We start from the raw sequence: 26,233 nt of genomic DNA on the forward strand, positions 1-26,233 counted from the left end.
ACATCGGGCGTTATGTAGTTGGGTGGCGGGAAAAAGAGTTGAAAAAAATTCTGCGCGAATCACAAAAAGAACTCATCTAAACGGGTTCCATTATTCACAACCCGGAAACGGCTTCGGCAACTAATCCTTCGTCGTTCGTTTCCGCCCGATTGCTAAAGCGTGGAGGGTGCACGATATTGAGCGGTAGCTCAAACGGGGATTCGTAACGTTTCCGGCTGACCCTCTGGGTGATTGTTTTGCTTCTGTAAACAGTGGGTGAGAATAGTTCAAAAATGATAATTTACTAAAAATCAAATGATTTCAACAAAATATCCATTAGTCAACATCGTTAATTATTTACAATTATATAAAAAAGCAATGACAAAAGAAAATTCAAGTATGCCGTCATCCACCAATTACGTGGTGAAAAATATCTGAAGAGAAATTGTGTGAGTTTGAACAAAAATGTTTAAATAAGTTCCATGAAGCTGCTTCAACAGTATGCCTTTTTTGCTTATGGTGCGCTGCTCTCCAGCTTTTCAATTTGTTTGCCCTCTACCATCGACGCCAGCTTGGCCCAACATCCGGATTTATTCGGTGTAGCAGCTTCGTGGGCAACATTTGTGTTTGTTTGTATGTGGAGCTTCATTTTTTCCCACTCTCTACACCCCTTCCGAGGCATCCCGTTCGAATGGTAACAAACAGCCACAAAAAATGGCAATGGGTTCGAATTTCAGTGGGGGTAAAAGTAAATTTGTGATAGCAGCTTCATCGCAGCCCCGTGGCATGGACACGTAAACGATAGCCGTTCGACTCCATTGCCATTTTTCGTTTTTTGTAAAAAAAAACCTTTAAAAACAAATCATACACCATACCAGCCGGAACATGCCAGTCGGGCATCGTATCGGAATTCTAATATTATTGTGTAGGCAATGGTCATCATTCACGGTGCAGTTTTTCCTCGTTCTTTTCTGCCTGGAATGTTTCTAAAAAGTGCGGAAAAATTTACTTATAGTTTCTCTCCGATTGTTCGGAGCATCCTGTGGAAAAATACAGGATGCAATATTCGTTTCACTACAATTTGAAGAAAGACTGTTGCAAAAAATTAAGAACAATTCACTTTACAGTTTTGCGTAGCCTTTTACTTTGCAGTGTTGGTGAGAAATTTATTTTAATTTTTACTCGTCGTCTCGATCAAAAACTATCGAAATTGTGGAATAGGATGAGAATTATTTAAAATAATGCATTACAATAAGTGGGTAAATTAGATAAGCTTTGTCAAGAGAATGAGTTCATCCGATTTTTTAAAGCTATTTATAGTTCTAGTTTTAGAACCTGAATGGAGGCGCCTGGTAGTTTTCTTTTCGATGGAGACGCTTGGTTGTCCATAAACCAAGTAACTATAATAGAAAAAAGGCAATTTGTGATGCGCGTCAATATGAAAGTTTCACGTCGCTCGCTATCAATGTGATGCTATCAGGAATCATTTTCCAAACTAAATCATTCTCACCCTCAAGCAAAATGACGAAGAAATTCAGAACATTGCATGAATAATTTGTTCTTCCACCCGTCTACCCCCCACCCCACCCTCTCTACGGGGTCCTTCTTCAAGATGACAAAAGTGGCAAGTTTCATCATTAAACCATTACGCGAGGCACGAAAGGATGCTGGAGACCCAAAACGCAACCCAACGCAAAACATGTCGCCGTATTGATTTTTCGCCGACAACAAGATCCGGCGCCAGACGTTGGTAAAGAGGAATATTTCCCTACCGCTTCTAACTAGCCTCAAAAGATTCGTTTCGAAAATAGGTTCGAACGCAATTACTGGTGTTTTTTGCCGATCGTTTCCGTTAAACTGCGGAGGACCGTCTGCCACAAGTTCGTGCGAGTGTTCGCTTACTTTTTCGGATCGAAGCTCGTGGAATTTTGATGGAGTGGCACATTTTTGAAGAAAAAAGAAACAAACATTCTCCACAAGAATACTCTTTACGGTGGTATCGCATGGAAAACTCGATCGATGCAAACATTTTTGCTCTCCATCATTCCATCACCCGTTCCCATCGGGCCAACGTCAACGCCAACAGCCATTTACCGCGAACGAAAACATTTTCTTTTTATTTTTGCGCAGCGCTTCATTTTTCATTTTCCGCACACAAGCCGCCTAGAATGTCAAACACATTAATTACGTAAGTTACTCGGCTTGATGCCTGCGTGTGTGTGTGTGTGTATGGTTGGTTCTATCCTTTAACTTCTTCGTCGGCTCGCTACCGCTTACAGAATGCTGGCGACGATGAATCGAAAAGTCAATTTCAAAATGATTGATGCGCAAAGATGAGAAGAGTAAGGATGATGTGCCACAAAAGGGAAAAATTGGCTCAACAACCCACGGCAAGTATCAACTCGTAGCGGTTGAGTTATGATGTTCCATCTTTCAAGCTTAGACATTCTTGTGGCGGTGTGTTGCTTATGGGTTTTTTTGTTTGGTTTTCTTCGAAAGGTTAACGAAGCGTAACCGAGAATGGGTGACTTACTTGTATTAATCAGGTAATGATGAAGCAACGGTCTGATTGTGTAAGTAAAATTCAAACCATTTTAGAAAGGTACAAGCAATCGAAACAAATCAAGTTATCTGAAACTGAAAGCGCATTACAATCGTTCATCAATGATCGTGCCGACCAATTGCACTGGACAAATTGTGAAGTAAGGCACGTCCGACGATGTACCTTCACAATATTAGTTTAATAAAGCTTGTTAGCTAATGATGATTGCTTCCTTTCAATTGTCCAAACATGTTGCAATGAGTCGTCAGTTAACGAGTTAACGCAGATTTAACAGCCCGCGTCGATAAGCCCATGGCGAAAGCATTGTTTGCTTGTTCATCTCCCACGAGGTGCACGATAGTACCAATAAACGTTAACGAGCGACAGATCGATAGATCAACAATAATATAGCGGGATGTGCAACAAGAACACTTGTGCACAGTTTAGATCCCAAGGAAAAGTCAGGTATATAAAGACTTCCCGCGCGCTACTCGAGTTGTAAGTAGTGCACACCTTTGGCCAGGATAAGACCTCCCTCAACAAGACAGTGAAGTGAAAATGGAAAAGTGCAAAGTTGGTTTATTTCCCAGAGTGTTTGTGATGATGATGGTAAGTTGTGCTGTTAGTGAAAAGTGATTATCCGAGGAATCTTATTATAGTTGGTTCCCGAGAGAAAAATGAAATCCGACTGTGATAAAAGAAGTAAAACACATTCTGATCAAATTCTAATATGATTAAATGTCTGGTTACTTTCGAAACAGGTCATAACATGTGTAAAAGGTGGAATAAAAGATGAAATGAGGAATGGCGTATCGTTCAAGCTGACGGAATTGATAAGACGGTTGTTTCCGGTGGATGAAAAAGTGAAACAAAGTGTTTTTGATAATCTAGTTCCGAACATTGTGAAAAAAATAAAGGATTACATTTTTCCAACAACAACCACATCACAATCAACATCGATCGATCAAGAACAAACAACATCTGAACAATCAATAACTGAGCAATCAACCACACCATCGGAGTCAACCACTGAACAAACATTGGATACTACAACCAAACAATCAACACCGACCGAGGTGGACGATATCAACACAACTGAGAGGGCTGAAGGAGAGACAGAAGAGACAACGGCTGAAGGAGAGACAGAAGCCAACACAGCTGAAGGAGAAACAGAAGCCACCACAGCTGAAGAAGAGACCGAAGAGACGACGGCTGAAGGAGAGACAGAAGAGACGACGGCTGAAGGAGAAACAGAAGAGACGACGGCGGAAGGAGAAACAGAAGAGACAACGGCGGAAGGAGAGACAGAAGAGACGACGGCTGAAGGAGAGACAGAAGAGACGACGGCTGAAGGAGAGACAGAAGAGACGACGGCTGAAGGAAAGACAGAAGAGACGACGGCTGAAGGAGAGACAGAAGAGACGACGACTGAAGGAGAGACAGAAGAGACGACGGTGGAAGGAGAAACAGAAGAGACGACGGCTGAAGGAGAGACAGAAGAGACGACGGCTGAAGGAGAGACAGAAGAGACGACGGCGGAAGGAGAGACAGAAGAGACGACGGCTGAAGGAGAGACAGAAGAGACGACGGCTGAAGGAGAGACACAAGAGACGACGGCTGAAGGAGAGACAGAAGAGACGACGGCTGAAGGAGAGACAGAAGCCACCACAGCTGAAGGAGAGACAGAAGAGACGACGGCTGAAGGAGAAACAGAAGAGACGACGGCTGAAGGAGAGACAGAAGAGACGACGGCTGAAGGAGAGACAGAAGAGACGACGGCGGAAGGAGAGACAGAAGAGACGACGGCTGAAGGAGAGACAGAAGAGACGACAGCCGAAGGAGAAACAGAAGAGACGACGGCTGAAGGAGAGACAGAAGAGACGACGGCGGAAGGAGAGACAGAAGAGACGACGGCGGAAGGAGAGACAGAAGAGACGACGGCGGAAGGAGAGACAGAAGAGACGACGGCTGAAGGAGAGACAGAAGAGACGACGGCTGAAGGAGAGACAGAAGAGACGACGGCTGAAGGAGAGACAGAAGAGACGACGGCTGAAGGAGAAACAGAAGAGACGACGGCGGAAGGAGAGACAGAAGAGACGACGGCTGAAGGAGAGACAGAAGAGACGACGGCGGAAGGAGAGACAGAAGAGACGACGGCGGACGGAAAGACAGAAGAGACGATGGCGGAAGGAGAGACAGAAGAGACGACAGCTGAAGGAGAGACAGAAGAGACGACGGCTGAAGGAAAGACAGAAGAGACGACGACTGAAGGAGAGACAGAAGAGACGACGGCGGAAGGAGAGACAGAAGAGACGACGGCTGAAGGAGAGACAGAAGAGACGACGGCGGAAGGAGAAACAGAAGAGACGACGGCTGAAGGAGAGACAGAAGAGACGACGGCTGAAGGAGAGACAGAAGAGACGACGGCTGAAGGAGAGACAGAAGAGACGACGGTGGAAGGAGAAACAGAAGAGACGACGGCTGAAGGAGAGACAGAAGAGACGACGGCTGAAGGAGAGACAGAAGAGACGACGGCGGAAGGAGAGACAGAAGAGACGACGGCTGAAGGAGAGACAGAAGAGACGACGGCTGAAGGAGAGACACAAGAGACGACGGCTGAAGGAGAGACAGAAGAGACGACGGCGGAAGGAGAGACAGAAGACACGACGACGGAAGGAGAGACAGAAGAGACGACGGCTGAAGGAGAAACAGAAGAGAAGACGGCGGAAGGAGAAACAGAAGAGACAACGGCTGAAGGAGAGACAGAAGAGACGACGGCTGAAGGAAAGACAGAAGAGACGACGGCTGAAGGAGAGACAGAAGAGACGACGGCGGAAGGAGAGACAGAAGAGACGACGGCGGACGGAAAGACAGAAGAGACGATGGCGGAAGGAGAGACAGAAGAGACGACAGCTGAAGGAGAGACAGAAGCCACCACTGCTGAAGGAGAGACAGAAGAGACGACGGCTGAAGGAGAAACAGAAGAGACGACGGCGGAAGGAGAGACAGAAGAGACGACGGCTGAAGGAGAAACAGAAGAGACGAAGGCGGAAGAGGAGACAGAAGAGACGACGGCGGAAGGAGAGACAGAAGAGACGACGGCTGAAGGAGAGACAGAAGAGACGACAGTCGAAGGAGAAACAGAAGAGACGACGGCTGAAGGAGAGACAGAAGCCACCACTGCTGAAGGAGAGACAGAAGAGACGACGGCTGAAGGAGAGACAGAAGCCACCACAGCTGAAGGAGAGACAGAAGAGACGACGGCGGAAGGAGAGACAGAAGAGACGACGGCTGAAGGAGAGACAGAAGAGACGACAGCCGAAGGAGAAACAGAAGAGACGACGGCTGAAGGAGAGACAGAAGAGACGACGGCTGAAGGAGAGACAGAAGAGACGACGGCTGAAGGAGAGACAGAAGAGACGACGGCGGAAGGAGAGACAGAAGAGACGACTGCTGAAGGAGAGACAGAAGCCACCACTGCTGAAGGAGAGACAGAAGAGACGACGGCTGAAGGAGAGACAGAAGCCACCACAGCTGAAGGAGAGACAGAAGAGACGACGGCTGAAGGAGAGACAGAAGAGACGACGGCTGAAGGAGAGACAGAAGCCACCACAGCTGAAGGAGAGACAGAAGAGACGACGGCTGAAGGAGAGACAGAAGAGACGACGGCTGAAGGAGAGACAGAAGAGACGACGGCTGAAGGAGAGACAGAAGAGACGACGGCTGAAGGAGAGACAGAAGAGACGACGGCGGAAGGAGAGACAGAAGAGACGACGGCTGAAGGAGAGACAGAAGAGACGACGGCGGAAGGAGAGACAGAAGAGACGACGGCTGAAGGAGAGACAGAAGCCACCACTGCTGAAGGAGAGACAGAAGAGACGACGGCTGAAGGAGAGACAGAAGCCACCACAGCTGAAGGAGAGACAGAAGAGACGACGGCTGAAGGAGAGACAAAAGAGACGACGGCTGAAGGAGAGACAGAAGAGACGACGGCTGAAGGAGAGACAGAAGAGACAACGGCTGAAGGAGAGACAGAAGAGACGACGGCGGAAGGAGAGACAGAAGAGACGACGGCTGAAGGAGAGACAGAAGAGACGACGGCTGAAGGAGAGACAGAAGAGACGACGGCGGAAGGAGAGACAGAAGAGACGACGGCTGAAGGAGAGACAGATGAGACGACGGCGGAAGGAGAGACAGAAGAGACGACGGCTGAAGGAGAAACAGAAGAGACGACGGCGGAAGGAGAGACAGAAGAGACGACGGCGGAAGGAGGGACAGAAGCCACCACTGCTGAAGGAGAGACAGAAGAGACGACGGCTGAAGGAGAGATAGAAGAGACGACGGCTGAAGGAGAGACAGAAGAGACGACGGCTGAAGGAGAGACAGAAGAGACGACGGCGGAAGGAGAGACACAAGAGACGACGGCTGAAGGAGAGACACAAGAGACGACGGCTGAAGGAGAGACAGAAGAGACGACGGCTGAAGGAGAGACAGAAGAGACGACGGCTGAAGGAGAGACACAAGAGACGACGGCTGAAGGAGAGACAGAAGAGACGACGGCTGAAGGAGAGACAGAAGAGACGACGGCTGAAGGAGAGACAGAAGAGACGACGGCTGAAGGAGAGACAGAAGCCACCAAAGCTGAAGGAGAGACAGAAGAGACGACGGCGGAAGGAGAAACAGAAGAGACGACGGCTGAAGGAGAGACAGAAGAGACGACGGCTGAAGGAGAGACAGAAGAGACGACGGCTGAAGGAGAGACAGAAGAGACGACGGCTGAAGGAGTGACAGAAGCCACCACAGCTGAAGGAGAGACAGAAGACACGACGGCGGAAGGAGAAACAGAAGAGACGACGGCTGAAGGAGAGACAGAAGAGACGACGGCGGAAGGAGAGACAGAAGAGACGACGGCGGAAGGAGAGACAGAAGAGACGACGGCTGAAGGAGAGATAGAAGAGACGACGGCTGAAGGAGAGACAGAAGAGACGACGGCTGAAGGAGAGACAGAAGAGACGACGGCTGAAGGAGAGACAGAAGAGACGACGGCTGAAGGAGAGACAGAAGAGACGACGGCTGAAGGAGAGACAGAAGAGACGACGGCTGAAGGAGAGACAGAAGAGACGACGGCTGAAGGAGTGACAGAAGCCACCACAGCTGAAGGAGAGACAGAAGACACGACGGCTGAAGGAGAAACAGAAGAGACGACGGCTGAAGGAGAGACAGAAGAGACGACGGCGGAAGGAGAGACAGAAGAGACGACGGCTGAAGGAGAGACAGAAGAGACGACGGCGGAAGGAGAGACAGAAGAGACGACGGCTGAAGGAGAGACAGAAGAGACGACGGCGGAAGGAGAGACAGAAGAGACGACGGCTGAAGGAGAGACAGAAGAGACGACGGCTGAAGGAGAGACAGAAGAGACGAAGGCGGAAGGAGAGACAGAAGCGACGACGGCTGAAGGAGAGACAGAAGAGACGACGGCTGAAGGAGAGACAGAAGAGACGACGGCTGAAGGAGAAACAGAAGAGACGACGGCTGAAGGAGAGACAGAAGAGACGACGGCTGAAGGAGAGACAGAAGAGACGACGGCTGAAGGAGAGACAGAAGAGACGACGGCGGAAGGAGAGACAGAAGAGACGACGGCTGAAGGAGAGACAGAAGAGACGACGGCTGAAGGAGAGACAGATGAGACGACGGCTGAAGGAGAGACAGAAGAGACGACGGCTGAAGGAGAGACAGAAGAGACGACGGCGGAAGGAGAGACAGAAGCCACCACTGCTGAAGGAGAGACAGAAGAGACGACGGCTGAAGGAGAGACAGAAGAGACGACGGCTGAAGGAGAGACAGAAGAGACGACGGCTGAAGGAGAGACAGAAGAGACGACGGCTGAAGGAGAAACAGAAGAGACGACGGCTGAAGGAGAGACAGAAGAGACGACGGCGGAAGGAGAGACAGAAGAGACGACGGCGGAAGGAGAGACAGAAGAGACGACGGCGGAAGGAGAGACAGAAGAGACGACGGCGGAAGGAGAGACAGAAGAGACGACGGCTGAAGGAGAAACAGAAGAGACGACGGCTGAAGGAGAGACAGAAGAGACGACGGCGGAAGGAGAGACAGAAGAGACGACGGCTGAAGGAGAGACAGAAGAGACGACGGCGGAAGGAGAGACAGAAGAGACGACGGCTGAAGGAGAGACAGAAGAGACGATGGCGGAAGGAGAGACAGAAGCCACCACTGCTGAAGGAAAGACAGAAGAGACGACGGCTGAAGGAGAAACAGAAGAGACGACGGCTGAAGGAGAGACAGAAGAGACGACGGCTGAAGGAGAGACAGAAGAGACGACGGCGGAAGGAGAGACAGAAGAGACGACGGCTGAAGGAGAGACAGAAGAGACGACGGCGGAAGGAGAGACAGAAGAAACGACGGCTGAAGGAGAGACAGAAGAGACGACGGCTGAAGGAGAGACAGAAAAGACGACGGCGGAAGGAGAGACAGAAGCCACCACTGCTGAAGGAGAGACAGAAGAGACGACGGCGGAAGGAGAAACAGAAGAGACGACGGCTGAAGGAGAGACAGAAGAGACGACGGCGGAAGGAGAGACAGAAGAGACGACGGCGGAAGGAGAGACAGAAGAGACGACGGCGGAAGGAGAGACAGAAGAGACGACGGCTGAAGGAGAGACAGAAGAGACGACGGCTGAAGGAGAGACAGAAGAGACGACGGCGGAAGGAGAGACAGAAGAGACGACGGCTGAAGGAGAAACAGAAGAAACGACGGCTGAAGGAGAGACAGAAGAGACGACGGCGGAAGGAGAGACAGAAGCCACCATTGCTGAAGGAGAGACAGAAGAGACGACGGCTGAAGGAGAGACAGAAGAGACGACGGCGGAAGGAGGGACAGAAGCCACCACTGCTGAAGGAGAGACAGAAGAGACGACGGCTGAAGGAGAAACAGAAGAGACGACGGCGGAAGGAGAGACAGAAGAGACGACGGCTGAAGGAGAGACAGAAGAGACGACGGCTGAAGGAGAGACAGAAGAGACGACGGCTGAAGGAGAGACAGAAGAGACGACGGCTGAAGGAGAGACAGAAGAGACGACGGCTGAAGGAGAGACAGAAAAGACGACGGCGGAAGGAGAGACAGAAGAGACGACGGCTGAAGGAGAGACACAAGAGACGACGGCTGAAGGAGAGACAGAAGAGACGACGGCTGAAGGAGAGACAGAAGAGACGACGGCGGAAGGAGAGACAGAAGAGACGACGGCTGAAGGAGAGACAGAAGAGACGACGGCTGAAGGAGAGGCAGAAGAGACGACGGCGGAAGGAGAGACAGAAGAGACGACGGCTGAAGGAGAGACAGATGAGACGACGGCTGAAGGAGAGACAGAAGAGACGACGGCTGAAGGAGAAACAGAAGAGACGACGGCTGAAGGAGAGACACAAGAGACGACGGCTGAAGGAGAGACAGAAGAGACGACGGCTGAAGGAGAGACAGAAGAGACGACGGCTGAAGGAGTGACAGAAGCCACCACAGCTGAAGGAGAGACAGAAGACACGACGGCTGAAGGAGAAACAGAAGAGACGACGGCTGAAGGAGAGACAGAAGAGACGACGGCGGAAGGAGAGACAGAAGAGACGACGGCTGAAGGAGAGACAGAAGAGACGACAGCCGAAGGAGAAACAGAAGAGACGACGGCTGAAGGAGAGACAGAAGAGACGACGGCGGAAGGAGAGACAGAAGAGACGACGGCTGAAGGAGAGACAGAAGAGACGACGGCTGAAGGAGAGACAGAAGAGACGAAGGCGGAAGGAGAGACAGAAGCGACGACGGCGGAAGGAGAGACAGATGAGACGACGGCGGAAGGAGAGACAGAAGAGACGACGGCGGAAGGAGAGACAGAAGAGACGACGGCGGAAGGAGAGACAGAAGAGACGACGGCTGAAGGAGAGACAGAAGAGACGACGGCTGAAGGAGAGACAGAAGAGACGACGGCTGAAGGAGAGACAGAAGAGACGACGGCGGAAGGAGAGACAGAAGAGACGACGGCTGAAGGAGAGACAGAAGAGACGACGGCTGAAGGAGAGACAGAAGAGACGACGGCTGAAGGAGAGACAGAAGAGACGACGGCGGAAGGAGAGACAGAAGAGACGACGGCGGAAGGAGAGACAGAAGAGACGACGGCGGAAGGAGAGAAAGAAGTAACGACGGCTGAAGGAGAGACAGAAGAGACGACGGCTGAAGGAGAGACAGAAGAGACGACGGCTGAAGGAGAGACAGAAGAGACGACGGCGGAAGGAGAGACAGAAGAGACGACGGCTGAAGGAGAGACAGAAGAGACGACGGCTGAAGGAGAGACAGAAGAGACGACGGCGGAAGGAGAGACAGAAGAAACGACGGCTGAAGGAGAAACAGAAGAGACGACGGCTGAAGGAGAGACAGAAGAGACGACGGCGGAAGGAGAGACAGAAGAGACGACGGCTGAAGGAGAGACAGAAGAGACGACGGCTGAAGGAGAGACAGAAGAGACGACGGCTGAAGGAGAGACAGAAGAGACGACGGCTGAAGGAGAGACAGAAGAGACGACGGCGGAAGGAGAGACAGAAGAGACGACGGCGGAAGGAGAGACAGAAGAGACGACGGCGGAAGGAGAGACAGAAGAAACGACGGCTGAAGGAGAGATAGAAGAGACGACGGCTGAAGGAGAGACAGAAGAGACGACGGCGGAAGGAGAGACAGAAGCCACCACTGCTGAAGGAGAGACAGAAGATACGACGGCGGAAGGAGAAACAGAAGAGACGACGGCTGAAGGAGAGACAGAAGAGACGACGGCGGAAGGAGAGACAGAAGAGACGACGGCGGAAGGAGAGACAGAAGAGACGACGGCGGAAGGAGAGACAGAAGAGACGACGGCTGAAGGAGAGACAGAAGAGACGACGGCTGAAGGAGAGACAGAAGAGACGACGGCTGAAGGAGAGACAGAAGAGACGACGGCTGAAGGAGAAACAGAAGAGACGACGGCTGAAGGAGAGACAGAAGAGACGACGGCGGAAGGAGAGACAGAAGCCACCACTGCTGAAGGAGAGACAGAAGAGACGACGGCTGAAGGAGAAACAGAAGAGACGACGGCTGAAGGAGAGACAGAAGAGACGACGGCTGAAGGAGAGACAGAAGAGACGACAGCCGAAGGAGAAACAGAAGAGACGACGGCTGAAGGAGAGACAGAAGAGACGACGGCTGAAGGAGAGACAGAAGAGACGACGGCTGAAGGAGAGACAGAAGAGACGACGGCTGAAGGAGAGACAGAAGAGACGACGGCGGAAGGAGAGACAGAAGAGACGACGGCTGAAGGAGAGACAGAAGAGACGACGGCTGAAGGAGAGACAGAAGAGACGACGGCTGAAGGAGAGACAGAAGAGACGACGGCTGAAGGAGAGACAGAAGAGACGACGGCTGAAGGAGAGACAGAAGAGACGACGGCGGAAGGAGAGACAGAAGAGACGACGGCTGAAGGAGAGACAGAAGAGACGACGGCGGAAGGAGAGACAGAAGAGACGACGGCTGAAGGAGAGACAGAAGCCACCACTGCTGAAGGAGAGACAGAAGAGACGACGGCTGAAGGAGAGACAGAAGCCACCACAGCTGAAGGAGAGACAGAAGAGACGACGGCTGAAGGAGAGACAGAAGAGACGACGGCGGAAGGAGAGACAGAAGAGACGACGGCGGAAGGAGAGACAGAAGAGACGACGGCTGAAGGAGAGACAGAAGAGACGACGGCTGAAGGAAAGACAGAAGAGACGACGGCTGAAGGAGAGACAGAAGAGACGACGGCTGAAGGAGAGACAGAAGAGACGACGGCCGAAGGAGAGACAGAAGCCACCACAGCTGAAGGAGAGACAGAAGAGACGACGGCTGAAGGAGAGATAGAAGAGACGACGGCTGAAGGAGAGACAGAAGAGACCACGGCTGAAGGAGAGACAGAAGAGACGACGGCGGAAGGAGGGACAGAAGCCACCACTGCTGAAGGAGAGACAGAAGAGACGACGGCTGAAGGAGAGACAGAAGAGACGACGGCTGAAGGAGAGACACAAGAGACGACGGCTGAAGGAGAGACAGAAGAGACGACGGCTGAAGGAGAGACAGAAGAGACGACGGCTGAAGGAGAGACACAAGAGACGACGGCTGAAGGAGAGACAGAAGAGACGACGGCTGAAGGAGAGACACAAGAGACGACGGCTGAAGGAGAGACAGAAGCCACCACAGCTGAAGGAGAGACAGAAGACACGACGGCTGAAGGAGAAACAGAAGAGACGACGGCTGAAGGAGAGACAGAAGAGACGACGGCGGAAGGAGAGACAGAAGAGACGACGGCTGAAGGAGAGATAGAAGAGACGACGGCTGAAGGAGAGACAGAAGAGACGACGGCTGAAGGAGAGACAGAAGAGACGACGGCGGAAGGAGAGACAGAAGCCACCACTGCTGAAGGAGAGACAGAAGAGACGACGGCTGAAGGAGAGACAGAAGAGACGACGGCTGAAGGAGAGACAGAAGAGACGACGGCCGAAGGAGAGACAGAAGAGACGACGGCTGAAGGAGTGACAGAATCCACCACAGCTGAAGGAGAGACAGAAGAGACGACGGCTGAAGGAGAAACAGAAGAGACGACGGCTGAAGGAGAGACAGAAGAGACGACGGCGGAAGGAGAGACAGAAGAGACGACGGCTGAAGGAGAGACAGAAGAGACGACGGCGGAAGGAGAGATAGAAGAGACGACGGCTGAAGGAGAGACAGAAGAGACGACGGCTGAAGGAGAGACAGAAGAGACGACGGCTGAAGGAGAGACAGAAGAGACGACGGCTGAAGGAGAGACACAAGAGACGACGGCTGAAGGAGAGACAGAAGAGACGACGGCTGAAGGAGAGACAGAAGAGACGACGGCTGAAGGAGTGACAGAAGCCACCACAGCTGAAGGAGAGACAGAAGAGACGACGGCTGAAGGAGAAACAGAAGAGACGACGGCTGAAGGAGAGACAGAAGAGACGACGGCTGAAGGAGAGACAGAAGAGACGACGGCGGAAGGAGAGACAGAAGAGACGACGGCGGAAGGAGAGACAGAAGAGACGACGGCGGAAGGAGAGACAGAAGAAACGACGGCTGAAGGAGAGACAGAAGAGACGACGGCTGAAGGAGAGACAGAAGAGACGACGGCTGAAGGAGAGACAGAAGCCAACACAGCTGAAGGAGAGACAGAAGAGACGACGGCGGAAGGAGAGACAGAAGAGACGACGGCTGAAGGAGAGACACAAGAGACGACGGCTGAAGGAGAGACAGAAGAGACGACGGCTGAAGGAGAGACAGAAGAGACGACGGCTGAAGGAGAGACAGAAGAGACGACGGCTGAAGGAGAGACACAAGAGACGACGGCTGAAGGAGAGACAGAAGAGACGACGGCGGAAGGAGAGACAGAAGCCACCACTGCTGAAGGAGAGACAGAAGAGACGACGGCTGAAGGAGAGACAGAAGAGACGACGGCTGAAGGAGAGACAGAAGACACGACGGCTGAAGGAGAAACAGAAGAGACGACGGCTGAAGGAGAGACAGAAGAGACGACGGCGGAAGGAGAGACAGAAGAGACGACGGCTGAAGGAGAGACAGAAGAGACGACAGCCGAAGGAGAAACAGAAGAGACGACGGCGGAAGGAGAGACAGAAGAGACGACGGCGGAAGGAGAAACAGAAGAGACGACGGCGGAAGGAGAGACAGAAGAGACGACGGCTGAAGGAGAAACAGAAGAGACGACGGCTGAAGGAGAGACAGAAGAGACGACGGCGGAAGGAGAGACAGAAGCCACCACTGCTGAAGGAGAGACAGAAGAGACGACGGCTGAAGGAGAAACAGAAGAGACGACGGCTGAAGGAGAGACAGAAGAGACGACGGCTGAAGGAGAGACAGAAGAGACGACGGCGGAAGGAGAGACAGAAGAGACGACGGCGGATAGAGAGACAGAAGAGACGACGGCGGAAGGAGAGACAGAAGAAACGACGGCTGAAGGAGAGACAGAAGAGACGACGGCTGAAGGAGAGACAGAAGAGACGACGGCGGAAGGAGAGACAGAAGCCACCACTGTTGAAGGAGAGACAGAAGAGACGACGGCGGAAGGAGAAACAGAAGAGACGACGGCTGAAGGAGAGACAGAAGAGACGACGGCGGAAGGAGAGACAGAAGAGACGACGGCTGAAGGAGTGACAGAAGCCACCACTGCTGAAGGAGAGACAGAAGAGACGACGGCGGAAGGAGAAACAGAAGAGACGACGGCTGAAGGAGAGACAGAAGAGACGACGGCTGAAGGAGAGACAGAAGAGACGACGGCTGAAGGAGAAACAGAAGAGACGACGGCTGAAGGAGAGACAGAAGAGACGACGGCGGAAGGAGAGACAGAAGAGACGACGGCTGAAGGAGAGACAGAAGAGACGACGGCTGAAGGAGAGACAGAAGAGACGACGGCGGAAGGAGAGACAGAAGAGACGACGGCGGAAGGAGAGACAGAAGAGACGACGGCTGAAGGAGAGACAGAAGAGACGACGGCTGAAGGAGAGACAGAAGAGACGACGGCGGAAGGAGAGACAGAAGAGACGACGGCTGAAGGAGAAACAGAAGAGACGACGGCGGAAGGAGAGACAGAAGAGACGACGGCGGAAGGAGAGACAGAAGAGACGACGGCTGAAGGAGAGACAGAAGAGACGACGGCTGAAGGAGAGACAGAAGAGACGACGGCGGAAGGAGAGACAGAAGAGACGACGGCGGAAGGAGAGACAGAAGAGACGACGGCTGAAGGAGAGACAGAAGAGACGACGGCTGAAGGAGAGACAGAAGAGACGACGGCGGAAGGAGAGACAGAAGAGACGACGGCGGAAGGAGAGACAGAAGAGACGACGGCTGAAGGAGAAACAGAAGAGACGACGGCTGAAGGAGAGACAGAAGAGACGACGGCGGAAGGAGAGACAGAAGCCACCACTGCTGAAGGAGAGACAGAAGAGACGACGGCTGAAGGAGAAACAGAAGAGACGACGGCGGAAGGAGAAACAGAAGAGACGACGGCTGAAGGAGAGACAGAAGAGACGACGGCTGAAGGAGAGACAGAAGAGACGACGGCTGAAGGAGAAACAGAAGAGACGACGGCTGAAGGAGAGACAGAAGAGACGACGGCTGAAGGAGAGACAGAAGAGACGACGGCTGAAGGAGAGACAGAAGAGACGACGGCTGAAGGAGAGACAGAAGAGACGACGGCTGAAGGAGAAACAGAAGAGACGACGGCTGAAGGAGAGACAGAAGAGACGACGGCGGAAGGAGAGACAGAAGAGACGACGGCTGAAGGAGAGACAGAAGAGACGACGGCGGAAGGAGAGACAGAAGAGACGACGGCGGAAGGAGAGACAGAAGAGACGACGGCGGAAGGAGAGACAGAAGAGACGACGGCTGAAGGAGAGACAGAAGAGACGACGGCTGAAGGAGAAACAGAAGAGACGACGGCTGAAGGAGAGACAGAAGAGACGACGGCGGAAGGAGAGACAGAAGAGACGACGGCTGAAGGAGAGACAGAAGAGACGACGGCTGAAGGAGAGACAGAAGAGACGACGGCGGAAGGAGAGACAGAAGAGACGACGGCGGAAGGAGAGACAGAAGAGACGACGGCGGAAGGAGAGACAGAAGAGACGACGGCTGAAGGAGAGACAGAAGAGACGACGGCGGAAGGAGAGACAGAAGAGACGACGGCGGAAGGAGAGACAGAAGCCACCACTGCTGAAGGAGAGACAGAAGAGACGACGGCTGAAGGAGAAACAGAAGAGACGACGGCTGAAGGAGAGACAGAAGAGACGACGGCTGAAGGAGAGACAGAAGAGACGACGGCTGAAGGAGAAACAGAAGAGACGACGGCTGAAGGAGAGACAGAAGAGACGACGGCGGAAGGAGAGACAGAAGAGACGACGGCTGAAGGAGAGACAGAAGAGACGACGGCTGAAGGAGAGACAGAAGAGACGACGGCGGAAGGAGAGACAGAAGAGACGACGGCGGAAGGAGAGACAGAAGAGACGACGGCGGAAGGAGAGACAGAAGAGACGACGGCTGAAGGAGAGACAGAAGAGACGACGGCGGAAGGAGAGACAGAAGAGACGACGGCGGAAGGAGAGACAGAAGAGACGACGGCTGAAGGAGAAACAGAAGAGACGACGGCTGAAGGAGAGACAGAAGAGACGACGGCGGAAGGAGAGACAGAAGCCACCACTGCTGAAGGAGAGACAGAAGAGACGACGGCTGAAGGAGAAACAGAAGAGACGACGGCTGAAGGAGAGACAGAAGAGACGACGGCTGAAGGAGAGACAGAAGAGACGACGGCGGAAGGAGAGACAGAAGAGACGACGGCGGAAGGAGAGACAGAAGAGACGACGGCGGAAGGAGAGACAGAAGAAACGACGGCTGAAGGAGAGACAGAAGAGACGACGGCTGAAGGAGAGACAGAAGAGACGACGGCGGAAGGAGAGACAGAAGCCACCACTGCTGAAGGAGAGACAGAAGAGACGACGGCGGAAGGAGAAACAGAAGAGACGACGGCTGAAGGAGAGACAGAAGAGACGACGGCGGAAGGAGAGACAGAAGAGACGACGGCGGAAGGAGAGACAGAAGAGACGACGGCGGAAGGAGAGACAGAAGAGACGACGGCTGAAGGAGAGACAGAAGAGACGACGGCGGAAGGAGAGACAGAAGAGACGACGGCTGAAGGAGAAACAGAAGAGACGACGGCTGATGGAGAGACAGAAGAGACGACGGCGGAAGGAGAGACAGAAGCCACCACTGCTGAAGGAGAGACAGAAGAGACGACGGCTGAAGGAGAAACAGAAGAGACGACGGCTGAAGGAGAGACAGAAGAGACGACGGCTGAAGGAGAGACAGAAGAGACGACAGCCGAAGGAGAAACAGAAGAGACGACGGCTGAAGGAGAGACAGAAGAGACGACGGCTGAAGGAGAGACAGAAGAGACGACGGCTGAAGGAGAGACAGAAGAGACGACGGCGGAAGGAGAGACAGAAGAGACGACGGCTGAAGGAGAGACAGAAGAGACGACGGCGGAAGGAGAGACAGAAGAGACGACGGCTGAAGGAGAGACAGAAGAGACGACGGCTGAAGGAGAGACAGAAGAGACGACGGCTGAAGGAGAGACAGAAGAGACGACGGCGGAAGGAGAGACAGAAGAGACGACGGCTGAAGGAGAGACAGAAGCCACCACAGCTGAAGGAGAGACAGAAGAGACGACGGCGGAAGGAGAGACAGAAGAGACGACGGCGGAAGGAGAGACAGAAGAGACGACGGCTGAAGGAGAGACAGATGAGACGACGGCGGAAGGAGAGACAGAAGAGACGACGGCTGAAGTAGAAACAGAAGAGACGACGGCTGAAGGAGAGACAGAAGAGACGACGGCTGAAGGAGAGACAGAAGAGACGACGGCTGAAGGAGAGACAGAAGAGACGACGGCGGAAGGAGAGACAGAAGAGACGACGGCTGAAGGAGAGACAGAAGAGACGACGGCGGAAGGAGAGACAGAAGAGACGACGGCTGAAGGAGAGACAGAAGAGACGACGGCGGAAGGAGAGACAGAAGCCACCACAGCTGAAGGAGAGACAGAAGAGACGACGGCTGAAGGAGAGACAGAAGAGACGACGGCTGAAGGAGAGACAGAAGAGACGACGGCTGAAGGAGAGACAGAAGAGACGACGGCTGAGGGAGAGACAGAACAGACGACGGCTGAAGGAGAGACAGAAGCCACCACAGCTGAAGGAGAGACAGAAGAGACGACGGCTGAAGGAGAGACAGAAGAGACGACGGCGGAAGGAGAGACAGAAGAGACGACGGCTGAAGTAGAAACAGAAGAGACGACGGCTGAAGGAGAGACAGAAGAGACGACGGCTGAAGGAGAGACAGAAGAGACGACGGCTGAAGGAGAGACAGAAGAGACGACGGCGGAAGGAGAGACAGAAGAGACGACGGCTGAAGGAGAGACAGAAGAGACGACAGCCGAAGGAGAAACAGAAGAGACGACGGCTGAAGGAGAGACAGAAGAGATGACGGCTGAAGGAGAGATAGAAGAAACGACGGCGGAAGGAGAGACGGAAGAGACGACGGCTGAAGGAGAGACAGAAGCCACCACAACTGAAGGAGAGACAGCAGAGACGACGGCTGAAGGAGAGACAGAAGAGACGTCCGCTGAAGGAGAGACAGAAGAGACGATGGCTGAAGGAGAGACAGAAGAGGCGACGGCTGAAGGAGAGACAAGTACTACCGACTTGCCGTCTACGACTCCTTCGGAACCAATCGAAGAATGCCTTGATTATAATCCACCCCCGCCTGCTTTGAGACACTTGTTTGCCAAGCTGAAACCGCATTTGAACGTTTCCTCTGCAAGTGTTCCACCTGAGCGTAGAAAGTTTCCCAGCTATCGCAAGCTCGTCAAGGACATCAATAAGGTCTCTGTCAGTTCTAATTCCTTTTATAAAAAAATGGAAGGTATTGTAACAAAGTTTGAAGCTTCAATTCGAGAATCCATTGAATCTCAAATGCAGTTTTACGAATCGACTCGTATCAATATGCTTTTCGAGTTGAAAAATTTCGTTCAGAAATCGTACAACAGCTTTACCGATCTCGTCGATCGATCCCTCAAGTCCAGCGGAGTTTGTAGCACGCGAAGCCAGGAGTGCTGGGACAAGCTGCACGCCGGATTGCCCAGGTTCATGGAGGACATGAATTTGGAGATTGTAACCTGCGACGACATCTTCAATGCGAACATGGAAAATCCCCGTGGCGCTGCGGTAAGAAGGATGACAGTCCAACGGATCGGTCAGGAGTATGGCAACATTCAAACAAAGTGTCTTCGTACCCAACAACCTAGTGGCCAAACGCTCGCCTGCCTTTTGAGGACTGTAAGTACAAGATCTGAGACCCTATCAGAAGGTTTTTTAACAGTTTTTCCTGTGCGTTCTAGTTACCACATTATGTTCCAAGAAGCGCAGCCTATTTTAGCAGCCTGCAGAATGCGATCAGTCAGGGATCTAATCTCATGGGATACGTCACAACGATGGCCAAAAGCTGCTACCAAAGTGCCTATACAGCGCGCACGGAGCTGTTCAACAACGGAATGTCGAAGTTAAATCAGTGCGTGAAGGGAGAAAACTCTAGCGACGTTGCACTTCAGAGAGAACTGGACAAATGAGTCGATCGGGTGGAAGTAAACTGATATCGCTGGGATGCATAGTTTTTATGTCAATTAAATTGTGGGCGAAGAGAAGTGCAATAATTTACAAATAAATGCTTATCAAAACTATTGAACATCCAATGGGAATTGTGAATATATTACTTAAGGGCAATTTCAACACATTATTGATGACATTAAAGGAATGACGACTTGTTTTATGTGAAACAAGATAAAGTGGTGGAATCTTATTAGAAAATGTAGCCGTCTACTGTAAATTATCGTTAAACATTAATTTATATCGTGTATTTCACCTTATACTCTAATTAAAGTGGGTCATAGAAGATTCTAAGAAAATAAGTAGAACTGATTCATTAATTTCATTTCATTATTAATTGAATGTTAAGTATACTAGTCGCTGTGGGACCATCAGCAAAGACTTCAGCTTGGTTAGACAATTTTCCTTCTTCTAACCCTCTCTAACCTAATGTTTTGTACAAACCGAAACGATTACTGAGACATTATCAGGAACGGTTGTTGTTCGCCGCATTTCGCTCGAAAGCAGCAAGGCATCATGAAACGTAAGCAAGATTTTGTTTCCGAACGAACATCGCACCGACTTGTCTACCGAGGAGCGAAAGGACGCTCCAAATGTGGAAGTCTGTAGTGCGGTGTTTTACGCAGATTATCTAACTTTTCCATTAGAGCTTGTCCATTTGTCAAACAGGATGATGTAGCAATCGATTCAATAAATGGTCCATGGGGTTTGTTTGCCGGCAGATCCCCCCACGCTTCGCATGGGGAAAGGGTAAGCCAAGTGCGAAACGACATCGGAAACAGGAGCCGCTGCATAATCGTCTTCAGTCAGTTTGCCTGCAGTGGAAAGTTACTTTATGTTTACAATCGGCCGCACTTCGCCAAACACCCAGGTGAGGGCACCCGACCGTCCGACAACACAGGCAGCCTCACAGAGCAGAGGAGGATTACGAACGAGAAGCTTTTGCCACTCCGGTGAAATCGCAATTAAACCGTTTGCTTAAGCTATTTCGATTTCAATCGAAAATCCGATCCCCAAACACGACGAGGGAAGCAATTAATTGTAGCCAACACCCGATTCCCAAGGCAACCCCGTGACCCGTGTAGCTGCCTGTCCCCGGCTCGACGACGTAATTGTTCGGGGTGTTAAGGGAACTAAATGAAAGATTAGAGACAATTTTCCAACGACACTTGCGTCGCTGTGCGAAAAGGTCACGGAAGGCGTGGTAAAGGGAGTTTGATTAAAAAGAATTACAACCGGAAGGAGAGCTTAAGCTTTACCCTAAATGATTTTATCAGTGGGAGCGGACTGGAGGAGCTTTTGCACAGATACGTTTACACAGCACTCGGTGAACAAACATTCTGAAGTTAATTTGAATAGATTAGGTAACACATTAAAGTTTGTGTTAAAGGTTTGCTTACTGGAGAAAATGAGATTACACATTTTCTCGTAATTACTATGAAAATGAATTTTGTGTTCACTCGATGGCTTGTAATGGAAGTGAATGTTCTTCAAATATTCAAAGATATGCAGTAAGTGAGTCTATGCTTTCTAGTTTCAACTGTATAGAAACCACTCTGCTGTTGGATGCCGCATCCATTCTGTTTTCTTATAATAAAACCTAATTGACCCTATGTAACTAATGCTCCAGTTGGCTCCTGGTGGTTAAACGATCAAAAGAAGCTATGGACGATTAGGCTCGGGCCGGTAAGTGAACGACTTCCTAAGCCGATTGGTACTGCTGTCAGGATGGACTCGACGAGCATGTGAACTTATCCAAGGAGAAATGATTCTCCTGCCGTAAAACGCAAACACACCCAACACTCGCAGCAAGAAACTGGAGCGAGTGGACTGTTGGATAATATATTTGAACATACACATTCTGGATTTCCACCACCCGGGGCTGACCGTCCGTTAAAATCCGGCGCCAGTTGTGAAACGTGCGTGCCAAGGGTTTTGCTGCTCGGCGTTCAAGTATTCTTTACGGAATTATCCTCTCCATTCCGGGCAGCCCCTGTGTCTTTATAATTGGTCGAGTCCACTCCAAGGCCTAATCCTTTCCCGTTCGTCAGCGCTCGGTGCCTGGAGGTGAAGTTTAGTATGTTGATCTATCCCACTGTTTATCGCCCATCTGCCATAGAAATGTCCGTTCCTCGGGAGGGGAAAGCTGAATTTACTACCTCGTGGAGAACTCGTTCGAAAAGGAGCAAAAATTATCGTGGTTTTTCTGATACCCATACGCCCCACGAAGCGAGTAGACAAGCACAGGAAAAACATGAACTTCCTCGGCATCGGCTCGTCTAATTGTTAAACCTAGAGAATGGATAATTATCAGCGAACACAAGCGGATGTTTTACTTAGGGGAAGTTCTCTTTATGGTGGAGTTGGTCTTAAACGGCTTGACTCGTTCTCATTTTTTCCAGTGTCCATTTTAAACCGACAAACTCGTGCTATCGTTAGTGACCAGTAGGTGTTCGTCCATTTTTTGTGCTTTAGTAGGCCATTTCATGTCTTCGTTTCTGGATGGAATTATTCTTCTGCTGAGGCTTCGAAATGTTTTGATGAAATTTGTGGAAAACAAATGGATGGTTATCAAAATTTAATATAATTTCAATTCACTTATAGTTTCCTATTATTCAACTGTTTTTTTTTGTCTATAACCCATGAAAGCCTATTTGACTAACCTTGATATGTGCTTTAAAGTTTATTGCTTTCCACATGCACGCCTGCTCTAGAGAACGCTGACAGCTTACGGATGCTTATGCTAATGAATCTTTGACCCTTGTTCCGTTCCAATTTTATATCTTCCGTATGTGCACTTGCAAAGGAAGCCGAAAGCATCGAATGCGTGTAGTTACCGTTCCTACCCCTAAGTACGGCTTACAGCTCACAGCAACCACTTAGCGAGCCACAGGGAAACTTTCGCACGCGGTCCACTAGATAAATAATGCATCATGGGGTGACCACACGAAGCCACAGCCAGCGCACGATCGCCAGCGAGAGAAGCTTGTAAGTAAGCGACCCTTCCCGATAACGATGAAAAACGGTGCATAAATTGTGGTTGTGGCGTTGCCTTTTTCCGGGGAACATTGCCGGTGCAGCTATCTATCTTGATGCAGCTGGTTTGCGGTCGAAGATGCACAACGCGTCGATGGGCTCTTTTGGACTCTTTAGATTTCGCGCCGAGGGAAAAACGTTATAGCGACCGGGCGGCATAATAACCACCCTTGGCCACCGACATCAACGTTGGGACCAAGGCCTGGATGCACCCGAACTGCTCCCGATTGGAATCGACGCGAGCAAGGTTGGGTTCCCTTTTTTCCTCACTCCAAAATTTATACCCGGCGAAAGATAGTTTCCTGTTACACATCCGTTACACTTTGGCAAACATTCCCATTCCCCACTCGACAACCGACCAGAAGCGGTACGCTCACGGAATGCAACCGAACCCACCCCCCCTCCGGGGTTAGATAACATATGTTTTATGGAGGTTCCGTTTTTCGGGCACACGCTGCAGTTAATAGATCCGCCATTTTGGCCGCGTACGATCTCGATTGGCCACCAGATGGTGCTGCGGACGATGGATGGACGATGGGCTATCTCTGGAAGGCGGACGGAGCCAAGGGGTTCGTTAATATTCGTTCGATTGCAGAAGCACGTGTTGGGAGCGCGCGTTCGGTTGCATGAAATGTTTTCCTTCACGTTTTTCCTGACGAGCGAGTTTGCTTGCCTTTGTTGGCAGGGATGCACGTACACGTGGGGTGTTTTTCAGAACAGTCAACCTCAGCGAGATTGGAAGGTTTTGTTCCTATTAGGTTGCTCAACTTTCAATTGATTTTTAACGAAACTTCAATTACATGAAACTCATAAACGAGAAGTCAAGTGAACGTCCAGCACTCAATAAGCTCGAGTGGAAATTTGTACAATCTGTTTTCATAAAAATCATGTTGTGCATGAATTAGCACCAAATACCATAGGAAAGTTTTCATAATGAAACGCTGAAAAATCACTTCAACAGCCACTCACCATATTTGAAATTTTTGGAGCAAAATGGAAACCTTCTTTTTTTCAGCACTCATATCGAACGCAATGGAATCTACCGAGGGCTAAAAGTTGAATCGTTCCGTGGCCATTTTAATCACATCTACTATCCACAATCCACTCGGCCGGTCGTGCTCGAGACCGTTTGTAGCAACATAGACGTAGAGGTTGTATTCATCGGTTTCGGTGCATCTGAAGGGCGCGAAATTGAATTCGCATGTAATACAGTTCGTGGCTTCGAGGTAATTTCATAAATGAGACCGTTGCATCCTTGTAACGAGGAATGATTAAAATCCCTCGGCGTGAAATCTAATCCAATAAAATTTATCATTGAATAAGCGTCGAAACAGATTAATGAAACTTGGAAATAATTTTATGCAAAACCGTGGTCTCACTCAGCTTAACAGTAAGCGCAGTTTATGCAACAGAACTGCATTTTGATATTCCTATACACTATAGTGTCACAGTGTTAAGTTAAAAGTTTTTCCACTTCATTTTACTCCTCGAAACGATCTTTAACACGTTGCGTACCGCGTCACCCAAATATGGGTGACAGCAGTTTTAGTACAACAAAGTTTTTGACCCATAAATAAATGAAAATGCAACATAAAAATTATTATAATATTTTATATAAATTTTTTGGGAGGCTAAGTTTTTGCTTGGCCTTCGAAAACAATCGGTTTAACGAATATTATAAACAAATTGTAATTTCAAAAATTGTACTAAAAAGTGTGCTAAAACGCTTGGTACGCAACGTGTTAATCCTCTCATCCGTTCCCGCACGTATTACCATCAACATTTGTACGTACGCCCGAGGAGAGAATAATCAATCCCCAAGCCACATGTGCCATTAATCGTCGGAAAGCGCCATTTAATTATGGTTTCACCGGAAGTGCGTCAACCACCGGCGTTTGGCGTCGCTCACACACAAACACATACCACGGTCTTACCACACTCGGGTGACGTTGTTGTTAATTCGTTGATTATCGTCAATTATTTTCTCTAATAATGAGTAATTAGCGTACATGATTGCATGTCGTCGTCGTTGTCGTCGCCGGCATCGTATGAAGGTGCTCCACCGGTGATGGAACATTTGTCCCCGGGAGCCAGCGGAATCAATGGCCCAAATGAGTTTCCGTTTGGGACTCCGCAAATCGCATTCGTCACACGTCACCGTTGCTCCTTGTTTGCAATTACTAGAACTCTTCTGGGAGATGATGTGGGAATCGGATTCGCATCAGGTCATGTGTTAAATGTTTTGAGTATTCCTTCGAGTTGGTAAATGAAGGTGAAGGATTCTACTGAGAAAATATTCAGGAAAAAATGGCTAATGAAATAGCTACAAAGAACTTTGTGCAAATGCTAGAAAAACACATCTCAAACGCAATTTTATCTTCAGCAATTTACAAAAACCACACTCCGTATCAGCACCACAATTCCATTTATGCACATTGTGTTTCACAACATAATATTCTTATGGTATTTACTGCCACAATCCACACAAAATAACATAACATCCCTTACGTATGACATAAAAAAGTGTACTTCATACAACATTGGGAAGGAAAAGTAACTTTTCCATCTCTTCGTTACGCCTTCACATCGTTATCGTTAGTCAGTCCTTATCGAGCATCATATACGGGGTCCCGATTGCCTTTTCTCCCGCCATTCCTCCACATAGAATAGCTGTGTGTATGTGTTGGGTGGCAGGAAATTTTTTATCTGCTGTTTGGAAGTCCTGTCCCCGCTCGGTCGATGTTCACCGTGGCGATAAATTTTTAACGATCCTCACGGGAGCGAGAGGCGTCCGGAAAGTTTTGGAAATAGTTTCGACTGTGTCATTTCATTTTTCTTTCCTCGTGGTTTCATTTTAGTCCATGCTACACTACTTTTTGATGCTGGCGATAGTGTTCGAGGGATTTGGGGGATAAGGTTGTTTTCTGTTTTGTTTTCGTAGGGAAGGGCTTAGAACACTGGCAACAATTTACAGGACACGCGGAACTAGAGCCAACCTCCTTTTTCCAGCTGGTCGAGCAAAGTGGGACATTGGATTATTTATAGTTCTACGTGAAGTCACGGAACTGTCGTTTTTGCCTATCCTTTTACGTGCAACGTGACCCGGCCTGAAGTTCGTTATCAAATGGGGTGCATACGTTATCGAACCGACCACGTGCGGGCTTCTTACATGCAGCATTCGGACTGAAAATGGCATCCCAGAGCTCTTTAGGCTGGCAAGAGCAACTTTTATGATTTATTTGATTACTTTTCAATATGCTGCGCCGTAATCACTGCACTGTCTTCACCTGTGTCTGATAGAAGTTTTTCTGCAGCTTAAAAAGAATTCCTCACAACTTTTGCATCCATTATACTATCCTTCACAAATATTGTAAAGTACATATGT

The 26,233-nt window shown here is 50.3% G+C and overlaps 1 protein-coding gene across 1 annotated transcript; it reads left to right on the top strand.

Annotated features, from left to right (window-relative positions):
• Positions 1-3,079: 3,079 nt before the first annotated feature.
• LOC131293372 (mucin-12-like) lies at positions 3,080-19,775 on the top strand. Its single transcript, XM_058321454.1, has 15 exons — positions 3,080-3,130; positions 3,283-3,624; positions 5,440-5,769; positions 6,007-6,309; positions 7,870-8,550; positions 8,923-8,982; positions 9,274-9,369; positions 10,273-10,359; positions 10,597-10,656; positions 11,056-11,115; positions 12,028-12,222; positions 14,053-14,652; positions 16,024-18,168; positions 18,838-19,485; positions 19,548-19,775. Exons 1-15 carry the CDS (start codon positions 3,080-3,082, stop codon positions 19,773-19,775), a joined length of 5,886 nt encoding a protein of 1,961 aa, XP_058177437.1.
• Positions 19,776-26,233: the final 6,458 nt, after the last annotated feature.

This window comes from Anopheles ziemanni, chromosome 2, assembly GCF_943734765.1.
Source record: "Anopheles ziemanni chromosome 2, idAnoZiCoDA_A2_x.2, whole genome shotgun sequence".
In the NCBI taxonomy this organism is placed as follows: Eukaryota; Metazoa; Arthropoda; class Insecta; order Diptera; family Culicidae; genus Anopheles; species Anopheles ziemanni.